This window comes from Bufo bufo, chromosome 2 (genome assembly GCF_905171765.1).
Source record: "Bufo bufo chromosome 2, aBufBuf1.1, whole genome shotgun sequence".
Classification (NCBI taxonomy): Eukaryota; Metazoa; Chordata; class Amphibia; order Anura; family Bufonidae; genus Bufo; species Bufo bufo.
The window spans coordinates 118,407,094-118,418,766 of NC_053390.1; the positions used below are offsets into that span (position 1 = coordinate 118,407,094).

General features: G+C 42.7%; 1 protein-coding gene across 1 annotated transcript; it reads right to left on the reverse strand.

Annotated features, from left to right (window-relative positions):
* Positions 1-3,368: 3,368 nt before the first annotated feature.
* Positions 3,369-10,076, reverse strand: CARTPT (CART prepropeptide). The gene is made up of 3 exons (XM_040420193.1): positions 9,923-10,076; positions 9,581-9,664; positions 3,369-6,910 (listed from the first exon to the last, which is right to left on the reverse strand). The coding sequence occupies exons 1-3, from the start codon at positions 10,073-10,075 to the stop codon at positions 6,803-6,805; spliced, it is 345 nt and encodes a 114-aa protein (XP_040276127.1). The 5' UTR covers position 10,076; the 3' UTR covers positions 3,369-6,802.
* Positions 10,077-11,673: the final 1,597 nt, after the last annotated feature.

Consider the following 11,673-nt stretch of genomic DNA (forward strand, 5'->3'; position numbering starts at 1 on the left):
TCTTGTCTCAGCTTCAAACTCTAGATTGGCTGTACCACACGTTTCATATTTCACAGAATAGAATGTCTTTGTACATTTAACTATGAAACCTTTTGCGCTATGATTATGAGAAATCTCTCAAAAAACACCAAGGCCAATTACTACTTGCAAAATAAAAAAGCAGGTAAATTGTTAGCTTAACAAGCTGAATCCAGAATCCCCTTCCTGCTCCAACCCATTACAAAATCAAAAATATTAGACCCCCCCCCAAGGATATAGCCCAGCAGTTTAAACGATACTATGAGCAACTACATCATTTGCAACATGACTCCCAATTACCTAATGACTATGAAGCTCTCCAGAGAGATTTGCCAGCATGAAAATGCTTGCCAACTGCAGAGCAATTAACCTCACGTAACTGCCCAGATTTATTTAACCAATCACTGGCAACAGGAGTCGTCCCAGAAGATTGGAAATTAGCAAATGTTGTGCCCATTCACAACAAAGATAGTAGGGAGGAATCGGGCAACTATAGGCCAGTAAGCCTGACATCAATAGTGGGGAAATTAATGGAAACCATACTTAAGGAGAGGATTGCGGAACATCTAAAATCCTATGGATTGAAAGATGAAAAACAGCATGGGTTTACTTCAGGGAGATCATGTCAAGCTAATCTTATTGATTTTTTGATTGGGTGACTAAAATAATAGGTGGCGGAGGCAGGGCCGGTGCAAGGATCTTTGCCGCCCTAGGCAAGATAAAAATTGCCCCACCCCCTTATCAGATGATCTGCCCATATCATGACATCACATATGTTCCACCCCTTTCTCAGCATTTAAATTAAAAGAACTGCTATGTTTCCCTTAGGGGTTAATCAAGCTTCTTGTAGCTGTCTCCCTGAAAGCCGCTAGAGGTGCTTCCGCGATTCTCACTGTGAAAATTACTAGTGGAAGACGCGGAACATAATTTTGAATGCATGCGTATGTGCATTCGCAGCTGAGAGGAGAATCGGGGAGAAGAGTTCCCAGTGACGGCGCTGGAGAAAGGTAAGTGGCTGAAGGGGTTTTAACCTCTTCAGCCCAGTGGGAGGGGGACACTAGGGTGCCCCACTCCTAACAACTATATAGTGCCAGGAAAATGAATTTGTTTTCCTGGAACTATAGTGCTCCTTTAAAACCAGTACTGCACAGTATCTTTTCTCTGCAGGAACAGGCTTTAGACACCAGTACCACTACATTAAACTGTAGTGGTTCTGGGACTATAGTGTCCTTTTAATGTGAGATAAATTAGTTTCCAATGTAGTATTCATAACTAAACAATTAAATAATAAACATATTGCATTGTCTACTTACCACCAGGACAATAAGATGATCTGGTCTCTGGCTGCAGTCTGGCTCTTGGTCTGGCTCTGGGGACTCCCTTGTCACTCTCTCCCCCCCTCCCTCCCTTGTCACTCACTTCCCCCCCCACCTTCCTTGTCACTCTCTTCTCCCCCCCCTCCCTTGTCACTCTCTTCTCCCCCCTCCCTCCCTTGTCACTCTCTTCTCCCCCCCCCCCTCCCTTGTCACTCTCATCTCCCCCCCTCCCTCCCTTGTCACTCTCATCTCCCCCCTCCCTCCCTTGTCACTCTCATCTCCCCCCCTCCCTCCCTTGTCACTCTCTTCTCCCCCCTCCCTCCCTTGTCACTCTCTTCCCCCTCCTCTCTCCCTTGTCCCCCCTCCCTCCTTTGTCACTCTCTCCTCCCCCTCCCTCCTTTGTCACTCTCTCCTCCCCCCTCCCTCCCTTGTCACTCTCCCCCCTCCCTTGTGACTCTCTTCTCCCCCTCCCTTGTCACTCTCTTCTCCCCCCTCCCTCTCTTGTCACTCTTATCCCCCCTCCCTTGTCACTCTCTTTCTCACCCTGCCCCTTGTCACTCTCATTCCCCCCCTCCCTTGTCACTCTCATTCCCCCCCTCCCTTGTCACTCTCATTCCCCCCTCTCTTGTCACTCTCATTCCCCCCCCTCCCTTGTCACTCTCATTCCCCCCCCCACTCCCTTGTCACTCTCATTCCCCCCCCCACTCCCTTGTCACTCTCATCCCCCCCCCCACTCCCTTGTCACTCTCATTCCCCCCCCACTCCCTTGTCACTCTCATTCCCCCCCCACTCCCTTGTCACTCTCATTCCCCCCCACCTCTAATGTAGCGTGGCCGAGCTCTGTTCGGTCCGCGGTACAGGAGCATTTGTTTCCTGTACCCGGCCGGACTGAAAGGAAGTGCACACTAAGTGAGCACTTCCTGTCAGTCCGGCCGGGTACAGGAAACAAAAGCTCCTGTACCGTGGACCGAACAGAGCTCGGCCACGCTACATTAGAGGCGCTTCCCTCCTGTCAGTCCCTCTCTTCAGGCTGCGCCCGGGCTGTGCACAATCGTAGACGCGCCAGCCCGGGCAGTGCGGCAGCCGCCCGGTGCGAGGGAGGGCCTGCCGCCGTACTTTAAAAAAAAAACGCAGCAGGACCGGCCCGGCCGCCACTTAACCAACGCTTTTTTTTAAAACCGCACAGGGCCGGCGCCCCCTGCTAAATTGCGCCCTAGGCGGCTGCCTAGGTCGCCTTACAGGTGGCGCCGGCCCTGCGCGGAGGTGCAGTAGACATCGCTTATCTAGACTTTAGTAAGGCTTTTGATACTGTCCCACATAGAAGGTTTATCAATAAATTGCAGTCTTTGGGCTTGGACTCCCATATTGTTGAATGGATTAGGCAGTGGCTGAGGGACAGACAACAGAGGGTTGTAGTCAATGGAGTATATTCAGACCATGGTCTTGTTACCAGTGGGGTACCTCAGGGATCTGTTCTGGGACCCATATTGTTTAATATCTTTAAGGCCTCGATGGTAAGGTGTGTCTTTTTGCTGATGACACAAAGATTTGTAACAGGGTTGATGTTCCTGGAGGGATACACCAAATGGAAAAGGATTTAGGAAAACTAGAGGAATTGTCAAAAATATCATACATATCACGTCTGACTGTCTGGACTCCCTCAAGGCCATCAATAATTGTGACTGGCAGGATATAGGATATTCCATATTGGGGTGTAATGCTCACTTCCCCTGTTTCCTTGCTATATAAGTATAATTATGACCCCTATTAAATACTGTTGAGCATGACCTCTTAGAATATAATAAACCTGAGATCTCATGGGGAGGTAGGGTTTATCTGCGATTCTGTATATTTTCTGCACCCTTCCAATTCCATTACCAGCAAGCTTATAAGTGCTTATTAATGTTTTCAGGGAGGGAACCATTGCAGTTCTGGGGTTCAGGGTTGTGATGAATTGATACAGCGGTGTTGGAGGCAATGCTGAGGCAGTTTTGCAGTAAAACAGTTCTTTAATCAAATATTTCAGGCACATCAGTTTGTACACAAAATGCAAATTCCACAGATTTCACAGGTTACACGTCAGCATAAATGGTTAGTAAGCCAAGATGTCTCTTTAAAGCAACTTTCCTCACACTGCACTTCTCTAGATGACTGTTGCATAAGGATCCAGAAATAGGGGAGCAATGCTTTCTCTTGTACTATGCAATCATGGGCTGGACCCCAATGTAAGACTATGCTCTGCACTTTTTGTACAGGTTGCCATACTCACAGTTAAAGTTACTGCAGGTTTCCTCAGCAGGATTCAGTATGGTGGGAATATCTGCATTCTGCCTTGTTTAAGCTCGTCTAGGGCTGGAATCCTCTACACTTACTTAGCTTATCTCCACAGGGCTTCTATTCGCACCTCTCCTTAACACTAGAATACTTTTCAAGTATATAATGTCTTTTTCTTTTGCTTTGCTCTGGCTGGTGATTGATCCAGGGCTGGCTTTACTCTCAGCTAACCTTCTGATCTACTCACTCCTTTTGTCTAGACTTTGACTGTAGACTGTTTTAACACCTTCTTTCCATCGGAAGAGGAAATAGCCCTATCCAGTGGTGGATGTAGATACAGCCTATTAACACAATGTGCATAAAAATACAGGAACGCATTTACCACAAAAAAAAGTGAATTTTTGAACCCCTTTGCAGTGTCCTGCTGCCTTCCCAATGTACAAATTACATGTTTTACTGAAGTTTTTTCCCCATAAAATTATATATCAATCTGCTTAGTATCTCCTGCCCTATAACATGCTGCCTACAAATTGTGATGCAGTTTGTGATGAAAGGTTCTCTTGAACGCTTATCCATCATTCCTATCCTTTCATTCATAATTTAGGAGTACAGTTCATCTGAATAGACAACACTTAATAATAGGGAAAATGGCATCTTTCTCATCTTGCAGTATTCTAGGGTCTATATGTCTAGAGACTAATAAGTCTTCACTGCCCTGAAAAATAATGTAGCTAGAAGTTCAGGAGGAGGGGAGAGGAGGAGGATGCAGCTGCAGATACTTGGTACACTGCATATCTTGCTGTATAGCCCTAATCAGATTGTAAGTATGGTCAGTCTGGACAAACATCAGATCACATTGGATTTTAGACGTCACTCAGATACTGCAGCAGCTAAATCAGACACTTGTACAACAAGACGAACATAAAACTTATTTACCCAAATGGACCAGTATCTCCAAATCACTTTAGTAGCTAATGGATTCCAAATGGGTTAGCTTCATTCATTAGAGACATTAGTGCTAAGAGTCTCTCAAACAGCAATGCTAAATGTCGCTCATATTGGTTTATATGTGAACATAGAGTGAATCGTAATGGAATAATACTACCGAAACTGCAGCTAAAGCCTGATGTACTGGATGGCAGTGCAAATATCTGACTGACATCGAGGGATACATTACATAACAAGGAGAGGGTAATATAAACCATTGATGCATTACCTAAGCTCAGACCAAAAGTTACAATGAGTCACTTCACAGGAAACATCTGACCATAAGATGGTCTTACAATAAAATGCCAGGAGCTATCTTCAGGCCAGGGCCCTAGGTTGTACAGTTTTGATGTTTAGTGGGGTTGCCGAGGATTTTAATATTGATGACCTATACTCAGGATAGGCCCTCAATATCAGATCAGCAAGGGTCCGACCCCCTGCACCCCTCTTCTTATCAGATCTTACCTTGCAGCTTCAGTAATGGAAGCCATTCACCTTCAGCACAGAGATACAAGGTAACAGCTAATAAGCAGGGGTGAGGCGTGTTGAGCTATCCTTAGGAGAGGCCATCAATCCTGAACAACTCTTTTAAAGAAGCTGAAATAACAGAGCTATTTATCAATTTTAAGTACTCTCCATCCCTTCCTACTCTATTCATCTTTCCTTTACCATATCAATTCTGAGAAAATGTTATATATTGCTCTACAAACTATCAGATGCTTTACCATTGTTCTCTTCTGAGTCTATCTATTCATGTGCAGTAAGAAGACGTATCTATATATAGGTTAACCCTGGGAAATCCACTATACATATACTGAAGCCAGACCGAGTCCCTTTACCAGGGATATCACTAGAGTGGTGCACCTACATGAAGGATCATCAAGAAATATTTGCTGGCCTGCTCTTAATACTACACAGCTCTGAAGTACCATTGCTATACAAGGCGGTTTTCTCTCTGCTTCACTCATTTGGGATTGTCATTTTGTCACACACAGTCAAATGCAGTCTTTCAACCTGACCCTTTACAATGGCTTCATATGCCATTCAAGAGTGGTGATAGATACAACAATTTCCAAACTTTCTGTGAAAGTCTTAAAACATACCTAAAATTACAGATAACATTTCAGAATACGTTGCTGTGTGTATACATGAGTGATATCACTATATCTGGTCATTGTATGACTGATATCTGGCATTTTTTTGCCATTTTCTGCTTCATCTAAAATTCTCAGTTGTCCCTGAGCTGGTTGCTGGAGACTAGCTGCTCATCATTTCTCTCCATGGAGTACACACAGGCAGGAGGTTCTGCTCTCTAACTCTCACTCTGAAGCACCATATAGGACATTATATAGAAGTACTGAGGTGGAGTGCTTGGAATAAAGCAGCTGGGGTGAGATAAGAGACTTACTATTAGCTGCTGAGTCATGTCTCTATATACTTCCCTCCCCTCTCTATCAACTTCTAAGGGATTATGTCATTTGATCCCTCAGTGAGCAGGCAGCCCGTCTTGGTCTCACAAGATGGATTCCTCATAAATATCAGAGAGAGTTATTTTAGAAGTGTATGTGTGTTGGGGGGGGATCATTTTACTCTGATAAGATATAGTACAAAGTTTCTCATGTTCACCTGTAATATTGATTTAGGCAAAGTTGTAAATTTTCATTGTCTCGACTGTAATGACTATCTGTTAATTGTGTTCTGTCGCTTTAAGACCGGAATCACACAGAGTTTTTTTATGCAATTGTTCATGCCAAATGCAGAACTATGTCCGGCAGGAAGGAGAAGTATACATTTTTCCTATATATTTCCAATTTCTTCTGAATCTACTCCTGGCTTTAGCTCAAAAACTGCATCAAATATGGGCAAAAAAAAAAGACATTTCTTGTATTCGGTCCACGGAAAAACCCTGCTGATTCACATACTTTCCTGGGTATTCTTTCTCCCAATCAGACGCTAGCACTGCCTCCATATGCACTATGGTAGAAGAGATATCTTTAACAAAAACCCTTTATTACACATGAGTACATGCTATAAATATATTTATGAATCATATGTATAAAATAATGACATACAGGCACATAGAGGAACAGAAGTACAACTGTAAGAGCTTGAACAGGAATAAAAAAAATACTTCATGTAAAAATCACACTCTGCTTTCCATCTCTCCATAGAACCAGGTGGGAAGGTCCCTCGTCTCCACTATTTTCTCATAAACACTTTAAGAGAAATGTATTGCAGGAAGTCCGTCGTGGGCAGTCACACAGCCTCCCGATACGGGCTCCTTTCCTGACAGCGCACTGTTCTCCTGCATCACACTGCAATAGTAACATACACATCGGCATTCTTATAACATTGTAATACCGCAGTAAAATAACATGCAAATGTAGCAGAGCCCAGTTTGGTGTTTGCAACAACTTACATAAGCACATGTCCCAATTAGTTCAAATACATATTCAGCACTGCTATGTCTATATAACGTTGTATTTGTCTGTAACAACATGCATCATTAGTATTATTTAATACGTTGTGTTGTGAGCAAATTATTTTATAGAATTTTTTGCAAATACAGTCCGTCTACACATCATCATCTACATACAGGACAGAAATCTCTTTTGTTCAAGAGGTTACATAGAATTTGTATGACACAGGTATTTGATCTGTGAAGGTTTGGCTGCCAGAATTTTCAATTATCCTAAAAATGGGCATCCGCATCATGGACACTGTGCAGCCACTTTTTCATTTATGGGGTCATCAAGTGTAGGTAGCCATTTTTTAAATGATCTATTCACACGTCAGTGTTTTGGTCAGTGATTTCCATCAGTGATTGTGAGCCAAAACCAGGACTGGAGCCTCCACAGACATAAGGTGTAATGGAAAGATCCGCTCCTGTTCTGTGTTTAGAGCCGAACCTGGTTTTCACTCTAAATCACTGACCGAACACTGATGTGTGAATGAGGCATAATAGAGGTCTTGTTCAGAATGTTTTTCTGTCAGCTAAATTACCCTTCACCTAGAGGGGCTCTCACCCTGAAGCACTAGGCACATCTGTGCCTTAGATAAATGGCCCATTGATTTCAATATGTCCATGTGCGCATGGAAACTGGACATTAGCCACTAGGTTTCCCTGAAAGCTGCAGATGTGGCACAACTGAGTTTGGTCATGTAGTACAGCAGAGTTTGTCATCTGGCACGATGCAGCACTGTATCATGATGAGACAGTTTAATAACATATTCAGCTCTTCTCATGTGTAAGGAATATTAAGGTGAAGCTGTCCATAGACAATAGATGATTATCTAATTAAATGAATTTTTAAATACGTCTGGCATTTTTTTCATATTCACATGTCCTACTCAGAACAGACATAAATCCAGATCATTAGTGACAGAAAAATAGGTCAGAAATTTACAGCCAGAGGTTTTTTTCATCTATTGTAGTACAAATTGTCCTCATCCTCACAAAAGATGTCCCCACAATTTGTTATCATAGTGTTTGCCATTTATACCCAGTTATCATAGTGATCCCAGTTATCACCAGTCTTCATAGTGGTCCCAGTTATTACAGCGATCACAGTTCTGACCAGTTATTATAGTGATCCCAGTTATCACCAGTATCATAGTAAACCCAGGTATGACCAGTTATCCTAGTGATCCCAGTTATCACAGTGATGATCCTAGTTATCACAATGATCCCAGTTATCACCAGTTATCATAATTATCACCAGTTATCACAGTGATCTGTTATCACCAGTCATTATAGTGATTCCAGTTCAGTCGTCCCAATCATCATATTGATCCCATTTATCATAGTGATCCTAGTAATCACCAGCCATCATGGTGATCCCCATTATCACCAGTCATCATAATGATCTTAGTCATCACAGTGATCCCAGTTATCATCAGCAGTCATTATAGTGATCACAGTTTTCACCAGTTGTCATGGAAATTCCAGTTATCACTAGTTATTATAGTGAACCCAGTAAATATACAAGAACATGTCATAGTTCACATGGTGGCTCAGTGGTTAGCACTGGTGCCTTGCAGCACTGGGGTACTAGGTTTAAATCCGACCATGGACAACATCTGCATGGAGTTTGTATGTTCTCCCTGTGATGTTTTTTGCTGTGAACACTCTTCGTTCCTACCACACCCCAAAAACATATAGATGATAGGTTAATCATCCATCTGTCTGTGTCTGAGACAGAAAAGTTAGTGAGCTCCATTCTGAACAAGCACATATATGTCTCCTCTAGGGAATATGTTAACGCTATTAACTCATTCAGCTCTTAACACTGAAATATAAAGTGACAAAAGCTAAGGTTGCGGTTTTACCAGGTTTTTTTATGGACTAGAAATTGCTGCGGTGCATCTACAATGATCTCACAAAGATGCTTTGTAATAACTTCTGTTTTCTTAATAAGTTGGGCACAGGCTACATATTGATTGACGTGTCTAGTCTTGTCAGGAGCTGTCTCACCATAGTTAGTAATATACTACCGAGACAGAGGGAGTAATACACTCTTTACAGGGGCAAAGTCACCTCCTCAAGTGTAAACTGTATATTGTATTAACCTATACATACAGCACATGTAATACCGTCCTGTATACTGTATGTATGCTGGATACATTGTTTCCTGCATTAAGGAGCATCTAATGAGTCTAAACTGATTAAACATAGAAACAGTTACAACTACAAAGCAAAGTTTCTCAGGTCGATCTATAGGCTGAACAACTTGTGTTCTATGCGTAGGTCTAGCATGTTTGTGTATAGATATACACATGAGAAGAAGGAGAGAGAGATCATGTAACTCATATTATATAATCATACTAGTGGATATGTACTAGTCATCACATGATCTATAATGTAGACATGAACAGGATTGTGTAGCAATAATACAGAATCGAATACTACAATGATCTGTAAAGTCACATTGACCAGCACGACTGAGGCGACTATAATCACCACAGTACATGAAAGGTCCACTCACCATGGGCACTTGTCCATACTTCTTCTCAAATGATGGAAGCTTTTTACTTTTGAGTTTTTCTAAGACTTCCTGCAAAGCATTAATCTGAAACACAGAAGAGGGACATCAGTGCAACAAGTGGAGAAACCTCAGAGCTTACTGCCCAATATACTCATCAGACATGAATAAATATAGCTTCTGCTCCTACGGAAGCCCTTCACTGACCTCTGACAATACTTCTGGTTTAGGCACACAATCAGAATGAGTATTTACACCTGCATGTGTATGAGATACTGGGGTCAGTATTCCAGTAAGTCATCCCCCAGCAGTCTAGGACAACAGAGAAGAATGATCATCACATACCAGCTCCTTCTCGTGGATGTTGTTGTCTATGGGGGAGTAGAAGTCCAGAGATCTGCTCTCCAGGTAGTCTGTCTCCTCACAGCTGCCTCTGAGAACCAGGAGGAGGAGTGTGGAGCTGAGCAGTGTGAGCAGGGTCCTGCGGGAGCTCTCCATGGTGCTGAAGTCCAGGATATGCTAAGGACTGAAGAGAGCGCTATATATAGGGGCAAGTGATCCACCTTTACTGACATCACTAGTCCATGGACAGCACCACACACAAGCGTCAGGAGTGGGGGGGACTAGCTACGGTTTATAGAAAAAACTTTCACAGTTGTCAATACTTAGATAATAAATGGATCGATATACGATAGAGATAGATAATGGATAGGTGTAAGATAGATAAATAGATGTTAGTTAAATAAAGGATTAATAGATATTGTGACACAGTGAGAGGTTTGGTCTAGGAAAACAGGTATTTTCTTCCCAGCATGTGCTGCTGGGCTGATTTACAGCCAGGTAAGGTCAAATACCGGGCCAGATTTTAAATACCAGTCCGGATTTTGGCAGCTCCTGGCTGTCCTTAAATAGGCAGCTGGGCTCAGTAGCTATGTTTCTGTGTTGGTATCTGGGAGCCTTGTGTCTGGATGAAGGCTTGCTACCTGTTTGGCGTGAAAACAGGTTGGTGCTGCTATGAGCAAGGACTCTTTGAGGCAGAATGGCCACCAACACCGCAAGGTGACTTTTTTGTTTGAATATGACTGCTTGTTTTGTCACTTGCCTAAAGTGTGAATAAAACACTGAACTATTTGATCCAAAGAACTTGTTGTTGCCTCTATACTGCGTCTGCTAATCCTCTCTACCAGAGCGAGTCTCCAAAATATATAGATAATTATGTAATAGAATCAGGGGTGCACCTAGCCTTTCTGCTGCCTGAGGCGAAAACTAAAACGGCACCCACCCCCCCCCCCCCCCCCCATGCCAATTTCTTAACTGGTGCTGGTTGAGGCGATCGCCTCACCTGGCCTCATTGATGGTGCACCCCTGAATTAAAGATAATATATGGGCAATAGATAAATTATATCTTGCATAGTGTGAAGATAAAAGACAGATAGATACACTGTATGGACAAATGTATTGGGCCACATTTCTTAATCATTGAATTCAGGTGCTTCATTCAATCCTATTGTCACAGGTGTATAAAATCCAGCCTCTAGCCATACAGTCTGATGCTATGACATTTGTGAAATAATGGGCCATTCTAAAGAGCTCACTGAATTCCAGCATGGTAGTGTAATCGGATGCCACCGTTACAACAAGCCAATTCATGAAATTTCTTCCCTCCTAGATATTCCACCATCACCTGTGAGTAGTATTAGTGCAAAGTAGAAGCATTCAGGAACCTCAGCAACTCAGCCACAAAGTATCAGACCACGTAAAGTTATAGAGCAGTGTTGCAAAGTGCTGAGGTGCATATTCGATAAAAGTCACCAACGCTCACTTGACTGACGACCTCTGGTATTATCAGCACAAAAACTGTGCTTTTGTAGGAAGTTCCTCTTCAGATGCCAGCCACTAAGTAACTGACCTGTAGTGATGTATTTTTCTTTAAGATGTTTTTTAGCAGCTGCAATGTGTGTTTTTTAGTAGTGTTTTCCCTGCAAAACAATATAATACTTCAGCTGCTGCAGACCTTCTTTAGAAAAAGGATAAGGGCATTTCATATTACTTAGTATAGAGAAATAGTATAAAGAAAGCATCCACAGATGTTCTGC

Coding starts and splice junctions, on each gene's coding strand:
- CARTPT (XM_040420193.1), bottom strand. CDS start 10,075: ATGGAGAGCTCCCGCAGGACCCTGCTCACACTGCTCAGCTCCACACTC. Junction 9,665..9,922: donor ACATCCACGAGAAGGAGCTG/GTATGTGATGAT, acceptor TCTGTGTTTCAG/ATTAATGCTTTGCAGGAAGT. Junction 6,911..9,580: donor AGTATGGACAAGTGCCCATG/GTGAGTGGACCT, acceptor TTACTATTGCAG/TGTGATGCAGGAGAACAGTG.